This window comes from Trachemys scripta, chromosome 4 (assembly GCF_013100865.1).
Source record: "Trachemys scripta elegans isolate TJP31775 chromosome 4, CAS_Tse_1.0, whole genome shotgun sequence".
In the NCBI taxonomy this organism is placed as follows: domain Eukaryota; kingdom Metazoa; phylum Chordata; order Testudines; family Emydidae; genus Trachemys; species Trachemys scripta.
Genome location: NC_048301.1, coordinates 141,395,504 through 141,408,777, shown reverse-complemented (window position 1 = coordinate 141,408,777; position 13,274 = coordinate 141,395,504). Strand labels below are relative to the sequence as shown.

The 13,274-nt window shown below is 52.6% G+C and overlaps 1 protein-coding gene across 1 annotated transcript in view; it reads left to right on the top strand.

Moving 5' to 3' along the window:
- Nucleotides 1–12,840, top strand: part of LOC117876238 (integrin alpha-D-like) — a 79,192-nt gene extending 66,352 nt beyond the window's left edge. Inside the window, 8 exon segments of the mRNA XM_034768188.1 lie at nt 9,907–9,985; nt 10,228–10,335; nt 10,569–10,652; nt 10,801–10,914; nt 11,129–11,221; nt 11,381–11,423; nt 11,426–11,469; nt 11,663–12,840. Of these exon segments, the coding sequence (XP_034624079.1) occupies nt 9,907–9,985; nt 10,228–10,335; nt 10,569–10,652; nt 10,801–10,914; nt 11,129–11,221; nt 11,381–11,423; nt 11,426–11,469; nt 11,663–11,863 (766 nt within the window). The 3' untranslated portion in view covers nt 11,864–12,840.
- The last annotated feature ends 434 nt before the right edge of the window (nt 12,841–13,274 follow it).

Below are 13,274 nucleotides of genomic sequence, written 5' to 3'. Positions count from 1 at the left end.
AGTGGGCGAGTTACATGGGTGGGAAGTACATTTTAGTGTAGCCGCTTACAGAGTTAGATCGACGTAAGCTGCCTTTCATCAACAAACTTGGTTTTAGAGTCGTAGATTCCCAGGCCAGAAGGGAGTTTTGCAATCATCTAGTCTGAGCTCCCGTGTACACAGAGCAGAAAACTGATCCCAATAATCCCTGCTGGAACCAGAGCAGATCCCTTAGAAAACCAGCCGGTCTTGAGATAAAAATTCCCAGGGATGGAGACTCCACCGTGGCACGTGGTGAGCTGATCCAATGGTTAATTCCCCTCATGACACCTTCTTTCCAATCTGAATGCGTGTAAATTCCACTTCCAGCCATTGGATCTAGTTTGACCTTTGTCTGCTGCTTATGTTGGGAGGTGCCTGACTCCGGGAGCTGCCTGACTCCACCGCTGAACCGACTGCACCAGTGCGGTGGTCCCAGCCCTTCACCCCTTGCCCTGAGGCGTCCCACAGAGACAGTGCAGCACTCACCCCTTACTACACCCTGGAGATTAAGTCATGCAGGACCGCAGAGTGCTGACAATCCCCATGGCAAGAAGCTCTCTGTGCCCAGCTGCTGATACAACCGACACAACTCGGTGCTGAAATGAGGGAGGCTCCATAACTCCAGGCTCCAGTGACTCCCCATCCACCACTCACCGGAGCAGCACATGGCGCTGGCTGAGCCACGTCTCTCTAGGGCCCAGCAGGGCTAGGGGTGGGTGGGTTTTGGTCCAGGTCTCCCAGCTTTGACTGATGCTGATGCCCTGGTCTCCCCTGTACCTTCCTCTACTCCATTAAGGTCGGACAGGCCTTCTCCAGTGATACTGCCCAACAAGAGCTCCAGGAGATCGCCTCTAAGCCCACTGACAAACACATCTTCAGGCTGGACAATTTTGACATCCCCCAGGGTATCCAGAGCAATTTGCAGGAGAAGATCTTCACCTTTGAAGGTAACAGAGCTGGGGCAGGGGCCACAGTGGCCCTGGGGCTTTAGAAATGGGTTTTCAAGGTCAAGATGGCCGGCATATTGGGCTGCATTAGTAGGAGCATTGGCAGCAGGTCGAGGGAAGTGATTATTCCCCTCTATTTGGCACTGGTGAGGCCACATCTGGAGTATTCCATCCAGTTTCGGGCCCCCCACTACAGAAAGGACATGGGCAAATTGGAGAGAGTCCAGCGGAGGTCAAAAAAAATGATTAGGGGGCTGAAGCAAATGACTTAGGAGGAGACGCTGAGGGAACTTGGATTATTTAGTCTGCAGAAGAGAAGATTGAGGAGGGATTCGATAGCAGCCTTCAACTACCAGAAGGGGGGTTCCAAAGAGGATGGAGCTCGGCTGTTCTCAGTGGTGGCAGATGACAGAACAAGGAGCAATGGTCTCAAGTTGCAGTGGGGGAGGTCTAGGTTGGATATTAAGAAACACTATTTCATTAGGAGGGTTTTGAAGTACTGCAATGGGTTGCCTACACAGGTGGTGGAATCTCCATCCTTAGAGGTTTGTAAGGCCCGGCCTGACAAATCCCTTGCTAGGAGGATTTAATTGGTGTTGGTCCTGCGTTGAGCAGCGGGTTGGATTAGATGATCTCCTGAGGTCTCTTCCAACTCTGATATTCTATGATTCTGTGGGACTGGGAGCTGCTGGGAATCCAGAGCTGGGAGTGGTGGGTGCCTGTGACTGAACCGGTGGGATATACCTATACGGGAGCAGTGGGAAGCTGAGTTTAATCAACATACCCAGAACCTCTGGGGACATGAATGATTCTTGCCTTGGTAAGAAGAAATCCAAATATTTCCCCTTACCTATGTTAACAGCCCCTGATCTTCACCCCAGAGGTGGCTGCCTCTTAGTTCTGAGAAATCGATCTCTGTGTAGCACTGTTTGTGACACCCTGACACCCCAATATTCATCACTGTCATGTAATTAGGATATGGTTTGTACAAAGTATGTCTTGTGAGGGATTATTTTAAAAGTCTTGATCTGCTGAACATTAATCTCATTGGATTGTGTGTGTTATCGTTCTATGTGAAGTTATGAAGTTTGGCTACGTATGTGTTACTGAAACGTGTGGTGAAGTTCACAACATCCATAGGCAGCCTTTCAGGTACAATGGTAAAAAGGCCAAACAGTGTTAATGGCTTATTGAGGAAATGCACAAAAGCACACAGATCACCTCAGGAACTGGATACAGTACAAAACTTCTCAGAGATAGCACTACACAATGGGAACTGTTTGGCCCAGGTCACAGCAAAAGAGCTTTACAGCGAGTGGGAAGAAGATATAAAAAGGGGACAATGATTTCATGGGGGACCTCACTCTCTCTACAACAACACACCTGGAAATATCTGAGAGGCAAAGACTGAACTGTGGGACGTGATGGTCCCAGGCTAGAGGGATTTTTAGCCTGAGTATGAAAACCTGGGAAAGCCAAGGCGACTTGTGCCTTAAGAATGTGCTGCCTGTTTATCACTCAGGGTGAGAATCTGCTAATTCGTATCCTACCAGTCTAGTGTGTTATGCTGAGTTTGCAGGTTTTATGTATTTATTAAGATAATCTGCTCTGTTCTGTTTGCTTTCCCTTATAATCACTTACAATTTACCTTTTGTAGTTAAAGTTATTTCTTGTTTATAGTATAACCCAGTTTGTGCAATTCATACCTGGAGGGTGCAAGAAGCTGTGCACATCTCTCTCCACATTGAGGGAGAGGGTGAATTTTTAGGAGCTTGCACTGTGCAGATCTCTCTGGACAGTATTATTTCGAGTTTATTGCCCCAAAGGTTGTGCACGTGAGTTCCAAGTGAGTCCTCTCACATAGAGCTGACTTCAATCTGTGTCTGCCGCTGGGTGTGGCCCTACCTGTGTGTGTGTGCTGCACCAGACCAGAGATCCTAAATTAGCAAAAAAGTAAGAGGGAATCGAGGCTGGTGGAACAGGAGAGGCTCAGTGAAACCCAGTACATCAGGTGGCATCCCAGTTGGGGTGGTCCAACCCGTCACACTGTTGTATGGCTGTTTCCCGTGTCACCTCCCCATGTCTCTCTTTTCCTTTGAGGTTATTCATCTCAGGTCATCACAACCAATGGGCAGACCACCTACATGGTTGGGGTCCCTCACTGCCAAGGCATCGGCAAAGTCCTCCTGTTCAGCCGAGATACCAAGGGTGGGGAATGGACACCCGGATCGGAGCTGTTGGGAGAGCAGGTATGGGGAGTGTTACAGGTAATGTGGAGTGTGGGTGTGAGAGGAGAGCACTGGAGGAAGCCTGTAAGCTTTTGACATCATGTAATATTTGTGTTTGGCTTCACCTTCAGGAACGATTCGGTTAAAGAGCCTCAGGCAGGGGATAAACTTGACTGGTTTAGAGAACTGCACCGCAGCTGACATTCAGCCTCTCTCCAATATCCCACTTCTGTTACCTTCACTTACAGTCTAGACGGAACTCCATAAGGTGTATACGGACAGACGCCCAGACCCACCAAGGGACTTAGGCATTGTGATGCTGCAGGGAGGCACCTGACTCTGTCAGCGATCGATGAATGGGGGGAGGTGAGAGAGAGACACAGGCACGCTTCACCTAACCCACATGTTGGGTCTCATCCAATAGGCATGCTCAGAGCTGCCAGGATATTCACAAACCAGCTGGAGGAGACAAGAGATGTTTCCCTTATAGCCTGGGGGTTAGAGTCCTCAACTAGTACATGGGTGACCCCTGGTTCAAATCTCTGCTTTTTCTGATTAGGAAGAAAGATTTAACCAGGTAGCTGCCCTCTCTCAGGCTGTAGGGTGGTTGTGATTTGCACATGTTCTGTGGCCCACCTGATACTTAGTTACTCAATTAAAGTGGAACAACTTTAAGAGGGGAGACTGAGGAAGCCCACATCAGAATATCCCACAGCTCAGGGGTTAGAGCACTGAACTGAGAAATAGCAGGTGCCTGTTCAATTCCTTCTCCTCTGACCACACCTACCAGAGGTGAAGGAGTTAGATGGAGGAGCACCTGTCTTCCCCTAGTTTGTAGAGCATGCTGGGATGTGGGGGGGAAATAGGCACCGGGCAACTGCATGCTTAGAGTAAGATGATAAGGCACATGCACTGCCCTTGAGACAGCAACAAAGGAGCTTCTGCTGCAAAAACTTAGGCACCAAGTCAGGATAGCACCTACAGGGGTCAGCAGCAGCCAGGCAGAGGTTTTGCAGCTCACAGAGTCAGTAAAGTCCAGGGGGTTAAGCACATAAGTACCTTTTGTGGATCTGGGCTAGAGAGACTCAGGCAAGGAAATAACATTACTAGTGATATTAACAGTGTCTGGAAAAGATCACACTACACGAACAAAATGAATTTCTCTAAGTCCAATTGCCTGTACATGCCACCTAAACAAAACCTATAACAGTGGCTCAGTCAGTGATGAACTTGACTTGTGATAGCCCAACCTCTAAAAAGAATTGCACCACAGTTAGCATTCAGCATCCCCGTCCCTCCAAGATCTAGCTGCCTGTCTGTTCAAGAACGCTTACAGAGATAGCGCCACCGGCTGCACTGAGGGAGGGTGAGGCTAAAGATGGAATGGACATTGGGACTGAATCCTTATCCCCAGAGGGTGAGAAGGGTCCCAAAGTGAGAAGAAGCAGGAGGTGACTAAATTGAGGGAGTGGCTTATGTGCCTCTCCAGATTGGCTCGCATTTCGGGGGTACACTGTGCGCTGTGGACCTCGACAGAGATGGGAACACGGACCTGGTTCTAATCGGAGCCCCTTTGTACCGTACACCTCTGAATGGAGGACGCGTCTATATCTGCCCAATTAACTTGCCGGTAAGAAAGAGGAGTGCAGCCATGGGGAAGATGGGTGGCCGGGGGTTCTTGTTTGCCTGGACTGCTGTGGTGCTGTGACAATTAGTATTGCAGTAGGGGGCATGGTGCTCCAGGAAGCAGGGTAGAGGCTCAGTAGGGGGCGCTCTTCCCTCCCAGTCAGTTCTGGCCCCAGGCCCCAGAGTCAGGAGCGGGGACACACTGTGCTGCTGAGAGAGGGGAAGGAGCTTGGTAGGGATCACTCTCTGACGACAGCAAGTGCTGATCCTTTCCCCATGTGTCTTTTTGGATTGGGCCTGCAGGGGACGACGATGATCTGCACCAAGACACTACATGGACAGACGGGGGAAGTGTCTGGGCACTTCGGGGCCAGCATGTCTGAAATCGGGGACATCAGCGGGGACGGACAGACGGATGTGGCCATTGGGGCCCCCATGGAGAATGACAATCATGGGGCCTTGTACATCTTCCATGGGGAAAAGGGAGGCCTCAGTCCCCAGTACAGACAGGTGAGCCCAGTTCCTATGGGGAGGGGTCAGTACACAGCCCTGAAGGGACAGCATGGGACCCCACAGCCCCCTAGTGCCCATTACACAGTGTACTCACCCCTTTCCTAACCCTTATCCTCTGGTGCCCCCCAGTGCTCATTATATAGTACACTCACCCCTTCTGCATCCCTTAATGCTCTCTGCCCTACAGCGCATAGTGGGGTCACAGTTTCCCAGCAGGCTGCACTACTTTGGCCAGGCTGTCAGTGGCGGGACAGATCTGACGGGTGACGGACTGCCGGACATCGCGGTGGGGGCACAAGGGCAGGTCCTGCTGCTGAGGTAAGTAACTCTGTGTCGTTGCACTGCTCCACATGGCAATCACAGGCCTTGTCTACACTAGAGAGTATTTTCGATACAAGTTATGCCTATGATCTAAAAGTGCAATAATTTCATCGCTATTCCATGTCCACACTACGGTCCCTGTGTCAGCAGAGCGCATCCACACTTGGTGCTGTAGCAGTGGAGAGTGAGAGCAGTGCACTGTGGGTACCTACCTCAGTGTGCTACTCACCACATTCCACAGCTAGGTGGAGTGGGAAGGTGGAGTGGATCGCAGTGCATCATGGATGTGGAATCAATGTCCCATGATGCAGTTCTTTCCGTCCCAGCATTCCATGGGCTTTCAACTGCATTCTGTGGCATTTTTCAATATTTACTGTGCACCTGCCACCTCTGTCTGAAAAGATGGATCCTGCACTGATCTCTACTGTTGTGGTCACTATTATGAACACATCGTGGATGGTCAGGCAGTATATCATGAGCTCGCAATCTGAACAGGAACCAGAGTTGCCTGATCCGCTGTGTGCCATGGAAAGAAACAACACCAGATTACTTTTGGCATTCATGGAGCAGTTGAACACAGTGGACTGTAGCTTTTGAGCTTGGGAAACAAGCATTGATTGGTGGGATCACATTGTTATGCAGCTCTGAGATGACAAGCAGTGGGTGCAGAACTTTTGGATGTAGATAACCACCTTCCTGGAACTGTGTACAGAGCTCACCCCAGCCCTGCAGTGCAAAATAAGGACAGGACACCAAAATGGGAGCTGCCCTCTCGGTGGAGAAGTGCGTGGTGATTGCAGTGTGGAAGCTGGCAACCCTGGACTGCTACCAGTTGTGAATCAGTTTGAAGTCATCAAGTCCATTGCAGGGGCTGCGTTAATGCAAGTGTGCAGGGCCATTAATCGAATCCTTCTACGAAGGACCATGACTCTTGGCAATGTACGTGAAATAGTGAATGGCTTTGTGGAAATGGGATTCTCTAACTACGGGAAGGGAATAGATGGAATGCATATTCCAATTTTAGCCCTGGATCATCTTGTGACAGAGTACATCGACAGAAAGGGGCACTTCTCCATGTTACTGCAGGCACTTGTAGAGCACCGTGGGTGTTTTGCTGACATCAACGTGGAGTGGTCAGGGAAGGTGCATGACATGTGCATCTTCAGGAGCACCGGCCTGCACAAAAAGCTGCAAGCAGGGATTTTCTTTCCAGACCAAAAGATTCCAGTGGGGGATGTTGAAATACCGATCGTGATCCTCAGAGACCCAGCGTATCCCTTACTCCCATGGCTCATGGAGCCTTAAATGGGAAACCTGGACAGCAGCAAGGAGCACTTCAACAACAGGCTGAGTAGATGTAGAATGACTGTGGAATGTGCCTTTGGCACATTAAAAGTGCGTTGGCGATGCCTTTCGGGAAGGTTAGATCTTAGTGAGGAAAACATTCCAATGCTCAGAGCTGCCTGTGGGGCTAAGGGTGAAAAGCTTGCTTGGGGTGGAGTGCTGAGCCAGATCACCTGGATGCTGCTTTTGAGCAGCCAGATAACATGGCTATTGGAAGGGCACAATGGGAGCTATTTGAATCAGGGAGGTTTTGAGGCAACATTTTGAGAATGAGAACCAGTAATCTGCCATGCTTCATTAAGCTCAGTTATCTGTAGAGTAGACAAGGCTGCACACAGTAGCAATACATTGTGTGTGTGTGTGTGTGTGTGTGTGTGTGTGTCTCCCCTGTACTGGAGAAATCACAATGATAGATTTGCTGCAGGGCCAATGAGTTGCATGAGCCCATGGTGCTCTGGGATATTCTGGGCCTGGAGGCCTGGCTCCACCAAAGTTTGGGTCCGAGTTCCATCCGCTGCCCCCACATGCCTCCATGGTTCCTTCCCTACCCTTGCTTCTCTTGGCTAAGGTGGGGCTGAGGGCGGCAGAGTGCTGGTGCAGGGGTGGTTGTGTTCAGGGTCCTGTGGATTTGTGGGTGGGGGTGCTGGGCATAGCATGTCCTCTGAATGTGTTGGGGGGCACTGTATGGCACCCCAAACCCCCTTCTGCTCCCAAACTCCCTCCCAGAAATGGCACCCCCTCCTGAACATATACCCTCTGCCCCAGCCCAGAGCCCGCACCCAGCACCCAAACTCCCTTCAGGAGTCTTAGGCAGTTGTGTGTGTGTGGCGGGGTGTGTGGGAGAACAGGACTTGGACCTGTTCTAGGCACCACCAAAAATTATACAAACCTGCTGCCCCTGCTTTGCTGCTCCCTTATCTGCCCCCCACATCTCCTCTAGCAGAGCTGCAAATCCATAACTTTTCTCCCTTGGGTGCTGTGAGCACATCCAGGCTGGGGGGGAGTCTCTGGGGAGGGAGGGAGCCTGGCCCCATTGCAGAGAGCAGATGGGTGATGGTTCTGTTCCCCCCATGGCAGGTCCCGGCCGGTGCTCAGAGTCAGTGTCTCCATCAGCTTCCAGCCCCCCATGATCCCCACCTCGGCCTTCAACTGCCAGGGGCAGGAGCAGCTCAGCACAGAGGCCAGCACGGCAGAGGTCTGCTTCACCGTCACTAAGAGCACCATGGACAGTCTAGGTCAGACCAAACCCACCCCTGCTCCCCTCCCCCCTGAGCCAGCCAGTTTCCTGCCCTGGGGCTGGACTCGAGCCAGCGCCCCCTAGAGGGGAAAGGCCCCATGTCTCATTTACCCTTGAGGTTCCCACTGTGTCTCTCTCTGTCCCCCATTTACCCTCCCCCATAGACGACAGGATCTACAGCACCATCCAGTACAGCCTGGCCCTGGACCCCGGGCGGACGAAGATCCGAGCCGCCTTCGACTCCGGCCCCGTCCTGAGCAGGGACCTGCGGCTCGGCATCGAGAAGAAATGTGAGACGTACCGGATAATGTTACCTGTGAGTGTGGGGGGGTCCCAGCTCCTTCCCTTACCACTATGTCTGATCCTCCAACCCTGCCCCTTGCTCCCAAATCACCCAGAGAACAAACGTCTCTCTGGATCCCAGTTCATCTTTCCCTTCAGGGGCCCAACATGTCTTTCTCTGTTCCCAGCTCTGTCCTGAAGACATTCTGACCCCCATCACCCTACGCTTCAACTACACCCTGACGGGGGAGCCCATCACTGCCGCCGGTGGCCTCAGACCCATACTGAGTGAGGACTCTGTGCTGGTGTCTGCAGGCTCGGTAAGATGCCAGAGACAGGCCCCACGGTGGGTCTGCTGCAGGGATCAAACCAGTGACGTTGCCATTCAAAAGCGAGAGACTGAAAAGTGCAGAGCCAGCAGCAGCTTCCTAAACCCATTACAGAGTATGGACACTAGAGGGCGACAGAGATGGATGCCCAGTTTGCCTTGGCTAGGGACCTGTCTCTCCTAGGTGGGAACATTCCAACTTCTCCTCAAAGTTCCCCAAATTTCTGTCCAAAAACCAAAATATTTTTGGCTAAAAAAATGATTTTTGCTGAAAATTTTTCAAAACTTATTTTGGCCAGGGCCCCTTAGAGGGGCAAGGCCCCATGCCCTGTTCCCCATCCCCCAGTGAGCCAGGTAGGCCCCCTGCCCTGGCACCCCTAGAAGTGTGATACTGTTGCTGGCCAGAGCCGGGAGTTGGAAGGGGGAGGAGGGGTATGGGTGAGTGGGTGGGTGGGTGGCAAGGTCAGGGCTGATGATGGGTTCAGCTGTCCCCTGTGCAGGGGACTGGGAAGTGCTGGGGTAACTGGAGGGCCCCTGGGTCCCTGCAGTGTCGCTCTGGCAGATGGTGCTGCAGTCCTCTCCCCATTGACCCCTGTTCTCCTGGTCTCCTCCCAGCTCCCGTTTCAGAAGGACTGTGGCACCGATGGCCGCTGCGATGACCAGTTAGCAGTCGCCTTCAATTTCTCTGGGTAAGTCACCAAATCCTCCCCGCAAAAACACCAGCTTGATCACACCTGGCGGAGCTGCCAGTCAAGTACGGCATCTTCATCATTCTCACCAGGTAGGTCAGTGTGGAGACAGAGGGGAGAGCGCCCCCTGCTGAGCCCCCTGTTCCCTGCAGCCCAGCACCCCCTATTGAGCTCTTCCCTGCAGCACAGTGTCCCTAGCGCCACACTTGGTCATAGGTGCCAGTGCTGACTGCAAGGGGAGAGCGCACCCTACTGAGCCCTTTCTTGCAGCACAGCGCCCCCTTCTGGACATGACACCTCACCCCCACTCTCCAGCCCCATCCATCACACTTGCATCTCTCTCCTTCTTTCCATCCTTTTCCTCCCCCAGCCTTGAAGAGTCGACCAAGTACGTCAACTTCTCCACCAAGGAGGCAGGGACAAGCGTGCCAGTGACACATCGGTACGAGGTGAGGATGGCAGCACAGAGTGTGAGGTGGGGAGACAGGGCAAGAGGGAGGGAATGGAACTGCCTGAGTTAGACTTAGTGGGTTAGAGTATGGAGGGGTGGAGACGGGGAGGGAGCCAGGACTCCTGGGTTCTATCCCCAGATCTGGCAGGGGAGTGGGGTTAGAGGGTTAGAGCGGGAGCTGGGGATCAGAGCTCCTGGGTCTCTTCCTGCAGTGCCTTTTGGAGAGTCTGTTTCTTTCAGGTCAAGAACCTGCGGCAGCGAAGCGTCCCCATCTCGGTCACATTCCAGTTCCCCGTGGAGCTGAGCGGGGTCCGGGTGTGGGACGCCTCTGAGGTTGTCCCCTCCAAGGTACTTGCCTCTCCCTGCCCTTGTGTGTGTGTGAGATGGGCCCAGTGACACCTGCTCTGCCCTACAGGGCCCCCTGCTGGGACAGGCTGCCTAGGGGGAAGGACCTCTGCCCCAGCTTCTGTACCTGCCAGTCCTGTTCCCTGGTGCCAGATTGGTGCTGGTGTCTCCTAGAGGGGAAAGGCCCCATGTCCCCTTCCCACCCCCATTAATACTGTGTCTCTCTCCCTCCCCAGCCGGAACTGGCCCAGTGCACCAATGACGTGGAAACACCCGATTCAAAGGACTTTGTGAAGCAGATGAGCGATCGCCCCCTGCTGGTGAGTACAGACCAGTGCCGATCCCAGCAGCTCTTCTCCCTCTGCAGTAACACAGACAGCAAGTGCTATAGACAGACCCAGACCCTCATGGCCATGCTGAGCCCCTGCACGCCCCCTGACTCACCCGGAGATATCCTTCCACCCCCAGGACTGCTCTGTGGCCACCTGTAAGAAGATCCGGTGCAGAATCGCCTCCCTGGAAATGCAGCAGCCACTGGAGTTTATGATCAAAGGGAACGTCAGCTTCCAGTGGGTCTCCCAGGTACGAGAGCTGCCTCTGCCTCTCTGCACCAGGCGAGAGATCCCCCCATGTGAACAGCCCCTGAACCCCTCCCCAGAGGTGGCTGCATCTCAGTGCTGGGCAAGGGATTGCTCCTGTGTGAACGGCCTCTAACTTGCTCTGGGTCCCCCTGGGACGATGCTTCGGGAAGGTTTGTGTCATTTCCAGTCAGGGACGGTGAATTTCTCTGTTCCAGACTCAGCAGCAGAAAGTGAGTCTGGTGAGCGAGGCCCGGATTGAATACGAGGAGAAGAAATACACCCAGAAGGAGGGATTCGTCCAGCGCCAGGTACCAGAGTGACTGTGCCCAGGATAGAGAGAGCATTGGCTAGTGGACTCCTGGGTCCTGTCCCTACTCTGCGAGGAAGTGAGGTCTGGGGGTTTAGAACAGGGGCGGGTGATGGTGCCAGGACTCCTGGATCCCCATCTCACAGCTCCTCTCCCCCAGGTGCAGACAGTGGTGGAGCGCTCCGAGGTTGTGGGCAGCAGCGTGCTGGCCTGATCCTGCTGGCTCTCATCACCGCAGCCCTCTACAAGGTGAGTGGGGAAGGGCTTGGACCCCTCCCCCACAGCCCATCGCTATGAGGGCAGGGCCTGTGGTTCTCCCAGCTGTTGGGGGAGGGACAAGGGTGTTTCCTTCAGAGGTTCCCACAGCCTATCCCTCCTCCTCCTCGGCCATGAGCCTGTGTCTGTCTGGCTCTCACCGTCTCCCCTCTCTGTCTCCTTCCAGTTCGGCTTCTTCAAGCGCCAGTACAAGCAGAGGGTGAAGGACGCTGTGGAGGGCGAGGGGCCTCTCCTGACCCAGAGTGCAACCACTGGCAACTCCCCTGCTTCCAATGCTCCTGGTACAGAACGCTGCAGTGCGGGATATTGGGCGTGCATCAGACCTGTCCACTCCCTCCACCGACTTCCCTTCAGGAGCAACTCCTGAACGATGCATGTGCGGATGCTCCGATTCCAGAAAAGGAGGGTCTTGTTCCTGTTGGGTTTCACCCACGTTGAAAGTGGAGCACTGCACCATAAATGCATACCCACCTGAATCTGGCTTAATTTCCATACCCTGAGAATATTGAACCTGGTTGAAAGGCTTGTCCTTAGCTCCAAGGCCTGGGCCCAGGGAATTGGAAAAACATGTCAAGCTCCAGGATAAGGATTAGGGTTAACAAGTCTGCCCCTCTGGGTCTTGTTGTTCTGCCTCTGTACAGTGCCTAGCAGGGTGGGGGTGTGGTCCAAGGGCAAATATCCCAGGTCCTACCATAATTCACCCAGTAAATAATGTACTGTGCCTAGTACAATAGGATCCTGACCAATGATTGCAGCTCCTAGGCACTATCGTAATACACTTGATAAATACTATGAAGTGCCTATAGCAATGGGGACCTGCCCCATGCTTGGGGTTGTCCTAATTCCTACCATCGTTCTCCTAATAAATAATAATACAATAGAGGAGACAGAACTTTCTCAGGGGCTGGTCCCAGGCTGGAACAAATTCCCCAAGTGACTACGGATCATCCCAAACCTCCCCACCTTCACTCCACGCATCAGGGCATTTCTTTGATCTTGTCTTCTCAAGCATAGAGCTGTGTGTGTGTGTGTGTGTATGTGTGTACACATAGAAGAGGGTCTCACACCTTTGTTGCTTCTGCAAGCAGCGCTCATAGCACATGCCACGGGCTCCTTGCATCTGTTCAAGCCCCCCACCAACAAGCTCCCTATGTATCTGACTAGAAATGAGTCTAGTCTGTGAAAGAAGCTTATTAGAACATCTTTGAGGGTAAGATTACATGTAACCAGTTCCTTAGTGTATTAAGCTTAGCTTTGCGTGTTTGTTTTATTTTGCTTAGTAACTTACCTTGTTCTGTTTGTTGCTTCTTATGATCACTTAAATCCTACCTTTTATACTTAATAAAATCACGTTTGTTTATTAATAAACCCAATGTAAGTAATTGTTACCTGGGGGGGGGGGCAAACAGTTTGTGCATATCTCTCTTTACTTCAAGAAAGAGGGCAAATAATATGAACTGATGCTGTATGAAACTTTATACAGTGTGAGACAAATTGATCTGGGGTTCAGGCTCCCAGAAGGGCTGTGCACTGGGGTACTGAGGCAAGTCCCTTTAACTCAGTCTTCCCAGAGCTGATCTCTGTGTCTGTATTCCGTAGAGGGGTGTGGCCCAATCCCTCTGTCTGTGCTGGAGGAGGCCTGAAAGGTCTGGCTCAGCAAGACAGAGTTGAGGGGTGCCCAGGTTGGCAGAAAGGTTAGACTCAGTGGTATCTCAGCACATCCAGTGACAGTCCCAAGGGGCTCCCGATGAGAGAACCCATCACACCAGGCTCTGGTT